We start from the raw sequence: 17,817 nt of genomic DNA on the forward strand, positions 1-17,817 counted from the left end.
CATGGTCCAATCCGTGTCTCCAGCAGAAAGATAGACCTGGGCGGCGCCTAAGGTACGCTTCCATGAGGTGAGGCACCCTTCCCACAAAGTAGGGGCATGTTTTCCACGGCCAAAGACCGCTTCTGGTACCTCGCTTTGCCTCATCTCCACGTACCATCATCGGTGCCATAGCCAGGCCTGGACCAATCCGTCCGAAAGCCGACCTGAAAGGAAGACCTGTGCAGCGCTTCCGGTCCGCTGGCGCGTTCCGTCCTCAGCGCCACGAGCCAGGTTAGGGCCAATCCGTCCGAAATCCGACCAGAAAGGACGACCTGTGCAGCGCTTCCGGTCCGCTGGCGCGTTCCGTCCTCAGCACCACGAGCCAGGTCAGTGCCAATCCGTGGGGAAGTCGAAAACCAGGGACCTAGCAAGAACCAGAAAGAAACCATCCAGAGACGACACCGAGAGCCAGAGCCGCAGCACCCAAGCAGACCTTGCCGACGGTGCTCCACGAAGGGAGGGACCGTTGAGCAGAGCGTACAGGAGCTACATCAATGTCGAAGCCGTCCTCAGGGAAAGAACCTGGAGTCAAGGGAGTGTCGGGGGAGCAGGAGGTCGAAACAGGAGCAGAACCTTCGGTCAAAAGAGTGGACTGCGCCGAAGCGAAGGAATCCTCCTCGGAAGCCTCATCTTCGCCCTGGGGCTCAGAATCAATCTTGTCGGAGGACCCTTCCTCGGTCGCGGGAGGCAAAGGAGTGTCATCGGGAAGAGGCGCCAATACTGGGGCACGGAACAGGGCATCGCCCTTGGACAGTTGCCAGAGTCGGACCTTCTCCAGAAGGGGGTCGTTGAACGGGCGCTCCTCCAGAGGCTCGATAACGGTACGGTCGAATGGAGTCGCCCACCACATGTCGTCCGCATAAGGAATGGAAGAGTCGGTCACGGGGGCCTTCTCGGGTGAAGGAGTGTCGGTAGGCAGAGGAGCCAGGACAGGCATGCGCAAGAGCGCAGCACCCTTAGCTCTCTGCCAGGCGTCCACCCGACGGTCAACATCGCTGTCATACTTCTTCCAGTGCGCAATGCGCTCGGCGGAAGTAGGCAGCGACATGGCATCGGGAATCGAATGAGTGTCGGTGGAGTCGTCCGTCTCCAGGTCAGGCTCCTGCTCCTGCTCCTGCTCCGAGTCGTCCGAAGGGAAATCGAAGTCCATACCAGCGAATTTGGCCTCGAAACCCAGGGAAACCGAGACATCGCCAATGGCGGACCAACCGTCAAAGGCGTTGTCAAGGTGTTCCTTGGCCTTCATGACCTCTTCGAAGGGCATGGCGATATCGGGATCCTCGCGGGCGTCCCAGGAAGCAAAGGCATCATCGATGCACTTGGGTAAACGAGTGGAAGGCGGCCGGTAATCCCACAATTCGGCCTGGGGCTGAGAGAGGACCTGGTCCGCGATGTCGGCAGCGCGATATTGGCGCACATGGTTGATGAGCGAAGGCCAAGCCTGTCGACCCATACCCATCTGCCTGGTTGCCTTGACCCTGGGAATGTGCTTGGTGAATACCTGGTAAAGAGCGGTCGACCGGTGGACGTCCTCGAGTTGGCGTTGCGCACGCGTCAAGCGCACCTTGCGGGCGAGGTCGGTCCAGCAGTCCACGACGAGAGAGTCCACGTCCTTCTCAAAGGTAGCCTTGGACTGAGTCGCCGAGTGAACGAGATCGAACCATGGATTCCTGTTGTCAGGGGCGCCCAACTGCGAAGCAGAAAGGTCCGAGACTCCAGAAGACCGGGTCGAATCCGTCACGGAGCCGGGAGGGAAAGGAAAGGCGCGGTTCGGGTTGCCAGGGTAGCCAGGGGCGTCGCCATGAACCCGATCCAGGAGCCAGGATTGTACACTGGGCACCGGCTGGCGCTCAATGTGAGGAATCCCGGCAGGCAAATGAGCGTGAGGGGTCCATCCAGGTGGGAACCCTTTCGAAGGAACGGCTGGTACAATGGGCCGGCGGTGCTCCGCGCCGCGATCCATGTATCCGGAAGAACTGAGGGTCAGTTCGACCTTGGGAGGAAGGGGACACCAGATGCTGGAAGGAGTCAGCATCTGGAAGTCGGAGGATGTGAAGTGTGATGAGACAAGAGATATTAAAAGAGAAAGGACAGAAGGCATCGAGGGATATGTGACAAGGATAGGGCGAACATTGAGGGAAGTCATGATGGACAGTGGAGGGGATGATCATGATTTGATTTGGTATGGTGAGGGTGGATGATGATGATGATGAATGACGAAGATGAAGGATGAAAGGTGAAGAGGAATGAAGATGAAGATGTGAGTGGAGGATGGAATTGGGATAGTGGCGCTGAGATGGGATGGAACAGTGAATATGTGTGGTGGGTAAGGTGAGACTTGCTAGATGATGTAGGCAAGGAGGGTATGACAAGATGGTGGGTAAGGTGAGTGAGAGAAGGTGGTGAAGGTGGTGTGGAGCTTCACGCAATGTGGACCCTCCATGTCTTGGTGCAACGACATGTTGACAGGGGGGTGGCTGACGATGAGGGTGGGCAACGTCGCTGTTGACTGACCGTGAAAAAGGCGAAAGCCATGGTAGGCAGGAAAGGATGGAAAAGTGTGAGTCGAGGAGGAAGCCGAGCGTCGATGTATGTGTTTGTTGTTGCGGCCATCCAGACATGTCGCGTCGCGTCGCGACCAGAGGGAAACACCAGGGCACAAGTGGGCGATTTGGTGTCGCGCAGCAGTGGCCTCCCAATCACGCAAGGGCTTCAAAACACGGAGAAAAAAGTATGGAAAAGCATGGGAAAAGAGGAGAAGGAGAAGAAGAGAAAGAAGCAAAAAGAACGCCACTCACCCCTTGACGAACCACCCGACCGCAGGGAAGACGGGCTTCGCTGGGACGGGCGAGGACGTGGTCCAGGACCGGGCAGAGGCGGAAGAGGCGGAACGGGAAGAAGAAAGGCGCGAGGAGACGGAACGGGAGGATACTCGAACAACGCGCCGTACGGCTTGCTGAGCGAGGGGGACCATGGCAGGACTTTCACCTGTGACCGTGTCGTAATCCAAGGAATCCGAGGAATCCAGGGAATCGGACGCAGCCGACGCATTGGGACTGATACCCTGACCAGCATCGTATGATGCGGCCGACGCAGAGGGACTGATACCCTGACCATCGCCATAAGACGAGGCCGACGCTGTCGAAACCTGTGCAGACATCAAAGACATTGCAGGGGGTTAGGACTCACCTGAGGAGGAGAAGGAAGGAAGGATTCGCCCAGAGGGCGCGCGTGGAGGATGCTTCTTTTATGCACCAAGAGCAACCGGCCGCCGCAGTTTGCCCGTGCAATCAGTAAAGTACCATCGAACGTACCGCCCAAACAGGACAGAACCATCCAGAAGTACGACCGAAAGGGGATGGGCAAGCCCTATCGGGACCGTCCTTGGTTTTTCCCCCCATGATAGCTGACGCGTCAGGATATACAGAGTCCTAAACGGGAAGGGGCGCTAGCCTTGTGTGTCTCAGCCCTATGAACTTGCTGGCGATCGCCTCTTCCGTGATCCCAGATGTGATCGTGTTGCTATTTTTAGTTGAAGACTTTTGGACGACAGCTTCATTTCATCTGATGCCCTCATCCGATTCTCGGGCTCTGCAAAGCGTTGCGCGTTGCGTAATTCGTTGCTCAAGCATTGTGCGTCTGTTGTGGTGGGAGTACCTCGAACAAGGTCGTGCACAAGCAGTCGAGGCAACGGCGAGAGAGACGCGGCATGTCGAGCCATCTACCATCGTCTGCGCAGCCCTTCTTGCCTTGGTCAGTCGATAGTTCTTCATAGATGTTGACATCGGCCGATGAAATGCTTGCAGCATTGCCTCGCGCAACTGTTGTTGATGTGCGCTGGGGGGTAACCAAACTAGACCCTCTGCATGTCTTCGGACGACTCACTGGACTTGCCTTGCGCGCCCATGTCAAAACCTTCGCGTACCTTGCCCAAGCAGATGAGATGATTCTAATGATGATGTATTTCACTGTCTACGCGTGTTGCGCCTTGCTCAGCGAAACGGCGATGCCTTCCCTGGCGTCAGCAACGACCCGCCTGCACCTGGCGGCCGCCTGACCGGTGTCGTGGGGCCTGGGCCGCCTTCTATGGGTAGCGGAGGCGTTTCTGTCCTCTGCACTTCCTGATCACCCGCCTTGGGAGCTCGGAAACCAACATCTCGCCCCACATTGTATATCTCGTTGATCCTTTGCTCCCACACGCCCGCTGAGACGTACTCTTGGTACTTCCGATACAGCCTTAGCGCTGTCCGCGAGTCCTCGATCGAGTCGTGCGTTTCGTTCTGGATGTTCTCCCGCAATACGATCCAAGCAAGGAACGCCAACGAAAGCTTTCGCAGGCGCGTGTGTAAGTAGTACAACTCGATCGTGTCGATGACTTGGGCCTTGGGTATATGGATGTTGATGACTCGGAAATCTTGCTTCAATCCGTGGCCCAGGAACTTGCAACCGAGATTGACCAACATCCACAGCTTCTTGTAGGCCACTTTAAGCGGTACAAGATTGTGTTTCGACAAGCGTGGGTTGAGGTCCACTTCGGTGATGCCCGAGAAGGCGGTCAAATAATCGACAATGGGCTCTCGAATCAAGATATAATCATCGACGAAAGGCTCCCCTTCCGCCTCTCCTTCTCCTCGAATGACAGAGGTACGCGCGAGGGCGTATACCTTGGGTCGGATCGTTTCCCTCTCGCCCTCGGAGTTCATCTCGATCTCCGGTTGTCGCACAGCCACAAATTCGGTGTCGAGTGCAATGATGCTGCCAGGACCCGGCGGCTCTGTCGCACCATCGAGCGTCCGGTATGTCTTGCTGTCGTGGAGGTGACTGGCTGAATATCAGGAGGTGCTACAAAAGGCGTTACTCCAAACGGGGACGAGAACACTGACCTTGAGTCCGTGAATAGGAGCGAGGTGTCAATCTTTTGCTTCCACGTCGTGTCCATCATATTGTTCGCCTCCTTCACTTGAAACGTCAAGACCGATGGAATTTTCCAGTTCGCGTTGAAAGAGAGAGCTTCCTCCTTGCTCACCGAGCGAACCAAGAAGTCATTGAATAAATGCCACTGACTCGCCTCGGGGGCTTCTGGCTGGCAGTGGCCAACTGAAGAGTGTTAGCGCCGTTGGGGCCTCTCCGTCACAGGATCTTACCATTGATCATGCCAACCATGTGCGGCTTCTGGCCAGGGCCAGCCTCGACCTCCATCGTCATGCCAATCAAAGAGTAGACGGTTATGTTGTGAATCCCCCTTTGCAGATGGAGCTTCAGATCTTCACCTTCGTAACAGAAGAATTGGCCATGGTCCACTATGACGCCAATCTCCTCTGGGAGAAAGCCTGGATTCGCCCAAAGCCTACGGTGCTCAGGACTCTTGACCGCCGTGTTGAGCATGAGCACCTGAGGTACACTGCTGATGGTTTTCCTCGAAGCGTTTGGCTGGTAACGTTGGCATTGGGGACACCACCCCTTCGATGGAAATTCCCGCTCAACACTCATTTTGAGCACCTGCGAAAAAGTGACCTTGGGGGCCTTCTGATTTCGCATCGGGGCCTTCTGTCGCACGCGGTCAGTCCAGGATTCGAGAAGCTACAAAAACAAAACTTACCGCATTAGGATATATCAGTTCATTGACATTGGTCGGACTTGGGCGAGTGTATTCACTTCGACAGTTCATGCACCTTATGTATTCGGTGGCGGCGGTTTGAACGGCCTGTCTTAAGTCAGCCTACGGAAAGCGCACACGGAGACCGAGGAGGGCCCAACCTGAAGCATGAAATTAACGCCTGGAGAAGTAATGCGGAAATCTTCGACAATTTTGTCGAGTAAGAACCGTGTCAGACGCTGCAGCATGGAAGGCAGTGGGCCGCCGTTGAGGTCTTCTTCTAGCAGACAGAGAGCCGCCGCTACGGACAATCAGTTTGAGCATTCCATCAATAAACCGTCAAGGACTACCCAGATGACATACCTTGAGGCTGGTGGCTCAGCGCCTTCAATAAGTTGGTCGCTTGACAGATGGAGCCTTCTGCCTTCTCTAGCATGTCGAAAAGAAATCCGAGCTCGCAAAGCAAACACGTCTCCACGATGCATGCAGTCGCGGTATGCTGTAAAGCCAGATTCCGGATCAAAGGCGTGAAGTGCATCACTTGCAGGAGCGCATTTGCATACGAGTTGGCAATGTGGATCTCTAGTCCGGAGTAGGCCGTCCTGTTGTAATATCTAGAGGGCAACGGTTAGCTGACAAGGCATCAAGGTGGATAATAGTGCATACCCGAAGTCAAAGTCGTCAACACCAAACTTGCTGTATTTGATCTCGACATTACGATACATCGGAGGGCACTCCGTCTTACGGTCGCCGGCCATTTTCGCCGCAGCATCGTCAACCTCATCTTCGGCGCCAGCTGCCTGCCCGGGAGTTTTGGAGGATTCCCTCGCCTTTTCGCTGAGGAACTTGGGGGCTTGAATGCCGGTCACAGTTGTCTTGTCGGTCTTTCGCGTGTCTTCGACTTGGTTGCGCCGCAGTCCACGCGTGTTTGGCCCATAGAGACCGAACTCTGTGGCCTTGAGGGTAGAAAGAAACTGGGGGTCAAGAGTTGGAGGCGGCGCCCCGACATCAGAAACCATGTCAGGCCATGCTGAAAGCAGTGGTTCCCGGTAATACGGCATGCCGACCATGTTGAGAGGACTCCATAATGTCAGCTTCACGTCATTGCGTGTCAAGGATCTTTGGCTTACGTTTCAGTAGTCCAGTCAATGGCAGGCGCAGGCGCTTCAGGACCGGCGAATTCAGTCGGCTGTGGAAAGTCGACAAAACGAATCTTCGAGGGGCTGCCCCAAAGATGAATCTGAGAGGCCGAGTCGGCCAGCGCCACTGCTTCGCCCGAACACGCAATTTCGAACATGGTGACGAGCGAGTTGACCACGTTGATTTGCCGCACATTGCTCGTGTGGGGGTTCATCAAGTCGACCACATGAAGCTGGCCAGTCTGCGATACAACAATACTGGTTGTGGACATGCGTGGATGCATTCGCACGAAGGCCCCGCCTGCAGGGAAAGGAATAGGAGCCATGGATGTCATGCGCTTTATGTCGAAGACGTTGAGAAATGAGTCGGGCATGTAGCTCTGACTCTGGCGCAGCGAGAATCCGCAGGTAACGATGAAATCGTGCTGCGCGTCCATGTCGCTGATCAGTGCAGAATGCGCCTTCCAGCTTCGCACGACCGAGTAGTTTACAGGATCAATCATGTTGATAAGACCATCCTTGGTGGCCGCGCAGATATAGCGGCTCTTCTTCATGATCTGGTAAGAGTATTCGGTCGAGATCTAGCACGGGTCAGCGGTGAGACCCCACACACGAGCGAAGAACATCGTACCTCCTTGGTGATCTCTCCCTTGTTGACGTCAATGACAAACATCTTGTCCTGGAAGCCAGCCACCAGGATCTCGGCCTGGCCCTTCGACGTGAAATTCATGCATCGTAAGTCTTTGAATTCGTCGCTCCTGTCGGACGTCAGCTGATGCGCAATTGCAGCCGTGTGGCAGCATGCTGAGAGCTATACTGAAGATGCCAGAGTGGCGGTCCCCTCCGCAACGCCATATGAATATCTCGCGCTCCCAAAGCAATGACGCCCTTTTCGCTAACGAGGATCTGCCGTACATCGCCGTGGGTCGAAAAGGCTTTGAAAGAGGTATATCGCTGAAGCTCGGTGCCGTAGAAAGATGTCACGCGACCCTGTGATCAAGTCAGAGAAGATCCGGGCGGATTGAGAGCAGCCGAAGCACACATAGTCGTTGCCTGTCCAGAGGAGTTCTTGTTGAGGGTCAAACGTCATTGTTGTGACGGGTGTTGCCATTGCCCGTACACCCGGAGGCGGGAAGGGAATACGGGCGACCTGGGGGGTTAGAACAGGTCAGCAACCGTTTTCGCTATCATCTTCAAGCACGAACGCCCATGCAGACACGGAACGAGGCCATCGCCGGGCTGCCTGGGTAGCTCGACGCGTGTGCCCCGCGCAAAGGGACGCGCATTGCATACCTGATCCCAGTCTCCGTCCATTTTGGCTTCGGTTTCTTCGCCCCAATGAACATATCTTCGGAAGGAGGAAAGCAAGAGGTAAGGTATGCCGCCTAGTAGTGCGATGAGATGTTGTCGTTGAGTAAATTCGAATGCGCGCGCGCGAGACAGTCCCGCGGACTGGTCGAGAGTAGTCAGTCAACTCGGGCTCGGAGCGGCAACGAGGCTGTGGAGCCGACCTCGAATGCATGGTGGGGAGCCGTCGCTGTGGCAAGGGGGGGTTCACCTCCGTCGCATCTCCCTTTCTGCCGATGTTCACCCGGAACCCGCTTGCGACTGGAAGCTTTTTGGAAGCTGTGGAAAGGTTGTGGTGAAGGAGTGTGCAAGTACAAAGTTTTGGCCGCGATAGCGAGGGGATTTACTCTCGAGAATAAGTTTGGGGTCGCCGATTGCCGTGTCGGCGTATACATGTAACTCTCGAGGTTATTTACTAGTACCTTAGCTTAGATTGTTGTAGCAACAAGTCCTGTCACTTTCAGATTACTCACAACTTGTGTGAGTCTGCTCGTAGACATGCTCAACTTGTCAGTCAAAGGGTCAAGACAAAGTCTACGGGCCTGTCCGCACGAGGCAGTCCAGGCAGGCCTATTTCAACGTGTTCATGCTTGCTTTTCGCAACTCATGTCATGGATATCATTCTTTGCTACCAATTACAGCAATCTAATCACCTCCCAACCGTGCTGCGGCAGCAATTTTCATTACCGAATCCATCGTCCCCCGCGGGATTCATCGCTTACAAAGAGCCGGCAGCCTTGAAGTGGTCGAGGGCCTCCTTGACGCGGACGGTCATGGTCTTCTCGGACTCGCGGACCCAGACACGGGGGTCGTACTTCTTCTTGTTGGGCTTATCGGCGCCCTCGGGGTTGCCGACCTGGGTCCTGCGGGTGGGGGTTAGCAACAGGAAGTAGAACACGATACACAAGTGTCGGAGGCAGGAAAAAACGTACTTCAGGTAGTCAATGTTCTTGGTGACGTAGTCACGGACACCGGTGAGGTAGGCCCACTGCAGATCAGTGTCGAGGTTGACCTTGACGACACCGTAGCTGATAGCCTGCTGGAACTCTTCGACGGTGGAGCCGGAGCCGCCGTGGAAGACGAAGAAGACGGGCTTCTCCTCCTTGCTGCCGAGCTTCTCGGCGACAAACTTCTGGTGCTTGCTCAGCAGCTCGGGGTGGAGCTTGACGTTGCCGGGCTTGTAGACACCGTGGACGTTGCCGAAGCCAGCGGCAATGGAGAAGTAGGGGCTGATGGCGGAGAGGGCCTCGTAGATGGCCCAGATGTCCTCGGGCTGAGTGTAGAGGGAGTTGTTGTCGACGTCCTCGTTGTTGACGCCATCCTCTTCACCACCGGTGACTGTCGCGTATGTGAGTATGTGATGATCCTTTTGGGCGAAAGAATCGTGAGTGGGGTCAAAACTTACTGCCAATCTCCATCTCGAGCCAGAGCTTCATGGGAGCGGAGCGCTTGAGGTAGGCGGCGGTGGTGTCAATGTTCCACTTGACATCCTCCTCGGAGAGATCGATCATGTGGGAAGAGAAGAGGGGAGTGCCGCTCTTCTTGAACTCGGCCTCATCGGCGTCGAGCATGCCATCGAGCCAAGGCAGAAGCTTCTTGCTGATTGGAGGCGTCAGCGGGGGAGTGCCAAAATGCCTAGAGGTAGACGAGTTCTCGCAACTTACGCGCAGTGGTCGGTGTGGAGAACGACGGGGACGCCGTAGACGGGAGCGATGGCGCGAATGTAGTGAGCGGCCGCAACGGCACCGGCGACGGAAGCCTCCTGCTTCTCAGCGCTGTTGGTGACGCCCTTGCCGGCGAAGAAGGCAGCACCGCCCTGGGAGCTGTGTTTTGTTAGCCGCGCTGCAAAGTGAAGCGACGAGGATTCAGTTCAGACGTACAACTGCAGGACGACAGGCGACTTGGAGTCGCGGGCGGCCTCGAGGGTAGCGACAACGGTGGAAGAGGAGGTCTGCGAAGTTGGCGGGGTAAGCGAATGCACAAACGGCGCCAGGACGAAGCACGGGACGACAGCAACATACGACGTTGACGGCGGGCATGGCGAAACCCTTCTCCTTGGCGTAGGTGAAGAGCTTCAGGACATCATCGCCGTAGATGACGCCGGGCTTGAGGTTAAGATCCTGGAGGACACCCATGTTGATGATGGATGGCGGGGTAGTTGGTGGAGGGGTAGGATGCGAAGGTGTTGAGAGAGAGGAATTGATTCTTCAAGAGGGTGATCAAGAAGAAATCGGTTGCTGATGAGTCCCAAAAAAGGATATATGGAAGAATTGGATGGTGAGGTGTAGAGAGGGAGGAGGGAAATTCAAGTCGAGGATGATAGAAGCACCAGTAATGGACAAGATATTTGCAGCGCGCCATGTCCGCCGGCCGGCCCTTCTGGTGCTCGACCGCCCCTCCCACTCGCTCCGTCCCTCCTTGTTGCGTTTCCAAGGTGCACCACGTTACGAAGAGCTACCTGTCGTGCCAACCCACGCCCCGGGCACCCAATTGCATCGCGCCATGCTCCCACCCAGACACACACCAGAGGCATTTCCTCAGCCAAGTCCAGCCCGTGTCGAGGCGGGGTCGGAGGGCGAGCTGAGGCACGAGCACCAAAGTGACGAACGAGTGAAGTCTCACCCCACCAAAGTGTTGAGGGGCAGGTACAAAGTGAGACGCCGAACGGGGCCAGTCAGAACCACCACCCTCTGATCCGACTCCGGGCGTACCCGTACGGTCACCCCCACTTGACGTCAACCCGCCAATTTCGCCCGTTTGTTTCCTTTTCCACTGCCCGAACAGCTACAGGCCCTGTCGTTGCCAGGCAGCCCCCCCTAGGTAGGAAAGCCCCTCTTCGCCAGAGCTCCCACTGCTCGGTAGACACCACCCGTGTCATCATCCCCCTCTGACCTGCCCACGGTGCCGTGCCGTCTATCGGAGCAGTGCGGCTTTTTAGACCTGACTGTTGAGATGAGAGATTTCATTGACACAATCAAGTGAAGCAGAAGAGCGAAAAAAACAGCTCACAGACAAGAGAGGGGGGAAACAGAATGACAAAGGGTGGGCAAAAATAGAAGTGCTTGGGGGGGTGTCTCGTCTCCTGGGGAGGAAAGAGAGGGAGGGGAGGTGAGGGGGGGGGGGGTCTATTCGAGACGTTGCTCGGCGCCCGCGTGTCAATGTCGCGATGCTTCGGATCTGACGACGGCCCAAGGAACGGGCCAACATGGACAAACAAGAACTCACCCAGCTACCGCATCGAGCCGGCGGTGCCCCTCTACAGCAGCATCTCGGCCAATGAAGCACCCGAACGAAACCGTGGGAGGCGATCCTCGCATGCTCTAGGTCCAAGGCATTGCCGATGGACGACGGAAAGATGCGGAAGACGGGTTTCCACCATGCACTTCGGTATGCCGGGACGCGGCTTTCTAGCCTTCAATCGTCAGCGAACTGGCGGGGACTCTGCCATCGGGGCGATCGGTTTTGTCCAATGTCGACCAGCGGCAGCGTCCAGAGTCTCGGGCTTCCTCGGTTGATCAAGGGGCGCGACCCCAGGTTCTGGGGTTTGGAGGGGCTCGTTTTCCGGAGAATCTTTGGCCGTTGGCCTCTGCGCCCGCCGCATCGTGAAGTTCCCGCCTGGCATCCGCGGGCAAATTCGCCCCCGCCAAGGGGGACATGCCGGCTGGCCTCTGCTACCCAGAGGCATATGGCCATGACGGCAGAGTCTGAGGAGCAACGGACAGGACCCCGTCGTGTCATTTTCTTCATCGCTTTCATCATTGCTTCCCTGGCAGAAATCCCCACCCTACAAATGCTGACTGTTGCTCTGACATAAGTACAGGACCAAAAAAGAAAAATAAACCTCCAACGCCTTGCCGGCCTACTTGACCTTGTAAAGCACAATGCGGGCTCAATCGAGGTCTAGATGCTCTAATGCTTCTGCGACAAACGCCTCGCCATTCGCCTGCGGTGCCGCCGCCACCGGACTTTCGATTTCGTCCCCAACATCGCTGCGGCCTCCTTCGCTCTCCGTCTCCGGTGGCGTCAGTAAGCCTGTGACACCCTGCACGCCCCGGTTGCGCTTCAGCATGCACATCTCTGCCGTGATGCCCGGGCCGAAGGCGCAACCGACGACAAAGTCCCGGACCCGCCCGCCCGGCGCCAGCGCGTCCATATCTTTGCTCCGCAAGCGGTCGAGAACGCTGAAGATGGTCGCCGAGCTCGAGTTGCCGTGGTTGATGTAGGTGTCGTAGCTCGCGCGCATGTGCTCGGACGTGATGCCCATGGCCTTCTCGGCGCCTGTCAGAATGGTGGCGCCGCCAGGGTGCATGGCCCAGTCAAAGTCATCGGCTTTCCGGTACGCGGCTGGCAGTGACGGCACGGAGGCCAGCAGATCTGCAAACGTTGGCGCCATGACAGACGACGCGAGCGTCGGGACGCGAGGGGACAGGACCACCTTCCAGCCTGCGTTCCGTGTTAGCAATCGCGCGCTGGCCGAGAGAAAGTCTCCCGTGTGAACTTGCCTGAGACGTCGACGTCGAAGCCGAGATCCCTGTCCGAGTCGGGGATGATCCTGTGCTCCCAGCCCAGCAGGTCGTACACAGGCTCCGTCGGCGGTCCGATTCCGTTGCTCAGCACCACGGCACTGCCGCAGTCGGAGAACAAGGCGATGCCTATCCTGGTCTCCTGTGACTCGTTGATGCTGTCCATCTCGCTGCGTACCATGGTCGTGCTCACTTCCAGGGCGAGGCACAGGACGCGCGCCGGCCTGCAGCGGGCCGTGTGTCCCAGCGCCAAATTGGCGGCGGTGCGCAGCGTGGCAAGGCCGCCGCTGCAGCCGATGCCGTGCAAGAGGACCTTTTCGACATTGTGGGTGATGCCGAGCTGCTTGGCGACGTAATGGTCGAACCCCGGGTTTGCGCTGTCCGTGCAGGTTGTCGCGACAATGTGCGTGATCTGGGCAGGGTCGATGCCGGCCTCGTCGAGGGCCTTGCGGCCGGCGCTCACCGAGAGGGGAATGCCTTCGCTGACGAAGACTTCGTGGAGATCCGTGATGGAGGGGGCCTGCTTTCGGTTGACGATTGGGTGGTCTGGTGTTCCGATTGATGATCGCGTGTCAATTCCTGTGAAGCGGTTGATCGAGAGGACCTTTTTCATACTATGGCGGGCGGCCACGAGTCAGCGAGACAGCAGCAGGGTGGTGGGGGGGGGGGGGATCCCCAGACAGGAAGAGTACGTACGCTGGTGATTCGGGGTAGAATCGCGCAGCCAGGACGTCGAGACAGTTCTGGTCCAGCGCATGAGGCGGGTACTGGGTTCCCACGCCGATAATGGAAAGGCCCAGGTCGCCAAAGGTGTTTGGGGAGGTCATTGCGGCGCGAGTCGTCGTGCGCTGGAGCGAGGGGACGGAAGGGGGAGGTGGGGGAGGGGTAGCTCCAGATGGTGTCGAGAGCTACGAGGAAGGCTCGAGTGTAGAGCTAGAACACGGTCTGAGGGTGGTCGGTCTTGATTCAGAAGGAAAAAAAGGAAACACGAAAATGGGATGGCGGGCGATGTTTGTGGGAGCTATGCTTGGTCCAAAGTCAAATGGATGACCAAAGAAAAGGAAAGCTGAAACGGTGACAGGGAGCGAGCAGTGAGACAATGCGATGGGTGGCACGGCACACATGCAAAAGCTGGCGCTTTTCGATAGCTTGCAGATCGAGAATGGCGATGATGATGTCGATATCACTGGGGGCCACGAGATGCACTAGGATCCGGCGCAGGCAAACACGGGCGAGCAGAGACTGGCGACGGCAAAAAAGGCGGTCAACGTGTTTATCCACTGATTACGATGCTATGCAACACGACGACCCGGCCGCAAAGCTTCGTCCGGGCCTCCTCCAGGTAGGGAGGACAGGAGAAGGTCCTCAGGGGCAAGACGACGACAACTCGAAGCTCAACAAAAGGCGGACAGCCGCCGAGTCAGTTCCTCGACCAATGGACAGGCGTACTGCGACCGTGGCAAGGGGGCCATATTTGGTGGGTACGGACGGATTCATTGCTCCAGTATCCGATTACCTAGCCTATTGGCCTCACTAAGGTACCTACCTAACTACTACCTACCTGGTAGGGTAGGCCAGTACTGAACTAGAGGCCATCCCAAGCAGAAGCAGGGCAGGGTGGGCGACGATGATGGAAGCGGTGCATCATGATTGCCGCCTGCTGGGTCGACCTTTCGGTAAGGTACCTGGCGGCGAGTGGTGGCGGTGGTGGTCTGGTGTGCACAGTCAGCGAGCTGTCAGGGCAGGCGAGAGCTCTCAGGCACCTGCAGGCGCTGGAGAGTGATGACGATGGGATTTCGTAATTCTGATTGGGTGGACGCCCCCCTGTTGCTGGCAGCCCCTCTTCCGCTCCTGCTGATGACCTGACGAGGTGAGGGGCAGGAACAGTAAGGTTCCGGTCACAGGTGTCACAGGTTCGAGCCAGCCGACGCCGAGAAGATGAAGCTCGAGCTTGACATGCCGTGTCGGTGGAACACGGAAAATAAAACAAACTCTAGGCAGACCGACCGCCTGAACGTCCCAAGAATTACTGAAACCCCCGATTCGGCTTTGAATTTACCCCGCCGGGACAGAAGTGCGTCCACCTACAGTGGCCGATCACCGTCTCGTTATGAACAAGCGCAGCGCAACTCACAAACTCAGCCACAAGCCACCTTCCATAACCACTCCTTTCTTTCTCGAGATCCCGCTTATCGCAGGCCGCGCGTGTCACCCGACCCGAACACGACCGCCCGATCATGCTGCTTGCCAAGTTGCCCTTCCTCCTCCATATCCCCGTTGAAGCACTGGCTGCCCGGCAGTTCATCCTGCGTCCTGACACTCAGATCGCATCCCCATCGGAGGCCGCTGTCTTGGTGTGCCAGTTGCTCGGCGGCCTGTTGTTGAGCACAACCTTGCTCTGTATAGGTGTGCTCGTGGGTCCCAGTGTCGAGGGGCTTGTGCGATGGGCTGCTGCTTCGTTGGCGTTTTGGCATCTGTGGCCATGCTGGAGGGCCTGGGTGAGGATGACGTCTGGTGATGGAGGGAGAGAAGCGCAGCAAAAGAAGACGCTTGGAGGGCCAGTGGTCCATCTAGGGGTGCATGGGGGGTTGTGCCTGCTGTTTGTCGGGTCTGCTCTTCTGTGATAGTGTCGGACTGTAATCTTGTGCTGGTGGCCGACGACAAGGACTGCAACACAGGAACGAAAGGTGTCAAAGCTGGATTTTGACCACATAGATATACCACCTGCGACGATAGCACGCCGAACGCGCGCGCCTCGGAAGAATGAGAGAAACCCAAAACGACTGGTATTGTTCTACTACACCGAGGCCTAGCTCCTGAACAACCTGAGCCCTTCCTCCTCCGCATTGCCATCTTCCATCTCCTCATCACCACCCTCGGCTTCGGCCAGCACCATCCTCTGTCCAAACAGGGTGCCGAACAGCCGGTCGATGGCTTCTTGCTCCCACGTCCGTCGATCCTCTGGCGCCATAAAGTTTTGCAGCTTCTCGTGGATGTTGAACCGCATCTTCCTCCCCTTGCTCGCACGCCTGTCCACGTGCTTCTTCGTCCTCGCCTCCTTCATGGCAGCCCACCTGACCGTCGCCAGCGCGCCGCCGCTCGCCTGCGCGGCCGTCTCGTCGGATGTCCTCTGCTCCACGAGCTCCTTGAGCAGGAGCTGGTAAAAGTCCGCGTCGTCGTACACCGAGGCGTCCTCGTTGACTTTGGCGGCGACCTGGACGGGGGCGCACGAGCGTGGTGTGCGCGCGCGCTTGATCAGGCGGTCCGAGTTGAGGAGCTGGTCCTCGAGGGACGCGACGAGTGACTGCTGCGATGAGATGAGGTTACGGGACTTGACCTCGACGGTCGCGTTGCGCGTCTTGGAGGACCACGTGTCGAGGACCTTGCGTCGGTGCTTGGCGGCGCGGGCATCGGTTTCCTGGAGAGCAGCCCAGAGCGCCTCAGTCGAGGTGTCGCGCTTGCGCTTCTTGTCGGGCGTCGAAGACGACGAGGATGCCGAGGCGCTGGGGACGAGCGTGGCGCGGACGCTATCAAGTGTGCCGAGGAGCTTGAGCGCGGCTTCCTCGGCGGCCGAGTACGGCTCCGCCTCGTCGTCGCCGACGGCATCGAAAGCGGAAAAGGAGTTGGTCGCGACAAGGGCTTTCTGCAGGCGGATGCGGATGTTGAGCAGGCCGTCAAAAGTCTTGCGCTGCTGGCGAACGGCGAGGCCCTTTGCGGCGTCTTGTTGGACGGCGGCCGAAATGGTGGCGACGAGGGCCTTTTGCCCTTCGTTCATGAGCTTGCGCTGCTCGGCACGGGCATCGGCGGCGCGGGATGACTTTTTCAGTTTCGGGGCCTCGTCGTCTTCGTCTTCGTCATCGTCTTCTGAGCCCGAGGCATCCTCATCCTCTTCGTCCTCGTCTTCGGGGTCTGAATCGTCGTTGATAAAGCCGTCGAGGTCAGAGTCGCCCTCTTCGTCTTCGTCGTCCTCGTCCTCGTCGCCGCTGCCTGACTCGCCAGACTCCTCCTCGGCCTCGACGTCCATAAGGTCGACACCGCCGGAGCCGTCGCTGTCGTCATCTTGTTCGTCGCCTTCCTCGTCTTCGGAGCCGGAGATGAAGTCCGCCGCTGTCGGCCTCTTCTTCCTGTCTTTCTTATTCTTGCCCTCATGAGGTTTCGAGCTGCCTCGGAAGACAAACTTGTCGAGCTTTTCATCGTCGCTGTCACCGAGCGCATCGTCGCTACTGATCTCGGCATCCTCTTCAGCCCGGGCCTGATCAACGGCTAAATCAGCCGTCTCGGGGTCGTCGTACTCCTCAGCGTCAGAGTCGAAGTCTTCCTGTGCATCCTCAAAGTCTTCGCTGCCTTCGTCGCTTTCCTCAAGGGCCTGACGGCTGACGCGGGAGCCACGGTACTGGGGGCCGAGAGAGATATTTTCCTTCTGGCGGAGCTTGCTCTTGCTGGAGGGGGTTAGCTGCTTCTCGCCATGCTAGAATGAATAATCGAGGACGATGCCAAGGATACATACCCAACGTTGAGGTAGTGTTCGGTGCCGGCAAGATCTGCGCCCTCATCTTCGCTGCCGCTGCCGCTCAGGTCGTTCTCGCCAGCCGAGTCGGCTTCAGGATCGTAGTCTGCAGGGGTTTGTTAGGCGCGCAAGATTGAAGAAACTTCATGTAGAGACCATACCCTTGACAGTCTTCTCCTCAAACTCTTCGAATCGCTTTGGGCGGGCCATTTTGACTGAGCGTACTGGTGGTGTATGCAGCTTCGCAGTACTCGAACTGGACCCAAAAATTCATGCTACTGAACTTTTTGGTGGTGAAACCCGGCAGAAATCCAACCCCACTTTGACACAGAAACTCGACGAGATGCATTGAGAGATTACCTAAGACCCAGAGGAAACGGTTAAGCTTGGGCCAGCTCCATCGCGGTCGACATTCCGCTGGACCGTGCTCTTAAACATTACAGGCCTGGCCTAAGGGGATGCATCAGACTTGTACGTCTGTCGTCAGCTCAAGTCGGTCAATTTCACTCTCATAGTGAGCTGGTAGTCAATGGCCAGAGCAGAAGAAATCAATCAAATGACAGACACAGAACAACCCAGGACGGAGCATTCTGTGCTGGACCTACGGACGATTATGTAAACAGCCTCGGCTTCTTATCTCTCCGGTCACGTGGTTTGGCGCTCGAG

The 17,817-nt window shown here is 57.3% G+C and overlaps 5 protein-coding genes across 5 annotated transcripts; all 5 read right to left on the bottom strand.

Moving 5' to 3' along the window:
• Positions 1 to 403: 403 nt before the first annotated feature.
• On the bottom strand, positions 404 to 3,208 carry D7B24_007593 (uncharacterized protein; the record flags this gene model as incomplete). Its single annotated transcript, XM_028641701.1, has 2 exons — positions 404 to 2,057; positions 2,838 to 3,208. The coding sequence occupies 2 exons, from the start codon at positions 3,206 to 3,208 to the stop codon at positions 404 to 406; spliced, it is 2,025 nt and encodes a 674-aa protein (XP_028494368.1).
• Positions 3,209 to 4,031: 823 nt separating this feature from the next.
• PAN2 (poly(A)-specific ribonuclease) lies at positions 4,032 to 8,088 on the bottom strand (the record flags this gene model as incomplete). Its single annotated transcript, XM_028641702.1, has 10 exons — positions 4,032 to 4,845; positions 4,923 to 5,136; positions 5,184 to 5,586; positions 5,797 to 5,936; positions 5,999 to 6,249; positions 6,302 to 6,715; positions 6,766 to 7,355; positions 7,406 to 7,532; positions 7,592 to 7,764; positions 8,068 to 8,088. 10 exons carry the CDS (start codon positions 8,086 to 8,088, stop codon positions 4,032 to 4,034), a joined length of 3,147 nt encoding a protein of 1,048 aa, XP_028494369.1.
• Positions 8,089 to 8,839: 751 nt separating this feature from the next.
• FBA1 (Fructose-bisphosphate aldolase 1) lies at positions 8,840 to 10,256 on the bottom strand (the record flags this gene model as incomplete). The annotated part of the gene is made up of 6 exons (XM_028641703.1): positions 8,840 to 8,984; positions 9,054 to 9,459; positions 9,527 to 9,720; positions 9,786 to 9,944; positions 10,002 to 10,072; positions 10,143 to 10,256. The coding sequence occupies 6 exons, from the start codon at positions 10,254 to 10,256 to the stop codon at positions 8,840 to 8,842; spliced, it is 1,089 nt and encodes a 362-aa protein (XP_028494370.1).
• A 1,754-nt stretch (positions 10,257 to 12,010) lies between these two features.
• Positions 12,011 to 13,471, bottom strand: D7B24_007596 (t3pks protein; the record flags this gene model as incomplete). The annotated part of the gene is made up of 3 exons (XM_028641704.1): positions 12,011 to 12,556; positions 12,631 to 13,258; positions 13,341 to 13,471. The coding sequence occupies 3 exons, from the start codon at positions 13,469 to 13,471 to the stop codon at positions 12,011 to 12,013; spliced, it is 1,305 nt and encodes a 434-aa protein (XP_028494371.1).
• Positions 13,472 to 15,453: 1,982 nt separating this feature from the next.
• On the bottom strand, positions 15,454 to 17,361 carry BFR2 (rRNA-processing protein bfr2; the record flags this gene model as incomplete). Its single annotated transcript, XM_028641705.1, has 3 exons — positions 15,454 to 17,083; positions 17,152 to 17,257; positions 17,313 to 17,361. 3 exons carry the CDS (start codon positions 17,359 to 17,361, stop codon positions 15,454 to 15,456), a joined length of 1,785 nt encoding a protein of 594 aa, XP_028494372.1.
• Positions 17,362 to 17,817: the final 456 nt, after the last annotated feature.

This window comes from Verticillium nonalfalfae (assembly GCF_003724135.2).
Source record: "Verticillium nonalfalfae strain VnAa140/NRRL 66861 chromosome Unknown scaffold_61, whole genome shotgun sequence".
Taxonomy (NCBI): Eukaryota; Fungi; Ascomycota; class Sordariomycetes; order Glomerellales; family Plectosphaerellaceae; genus Verticillium; species Verticillium nonalfalfae.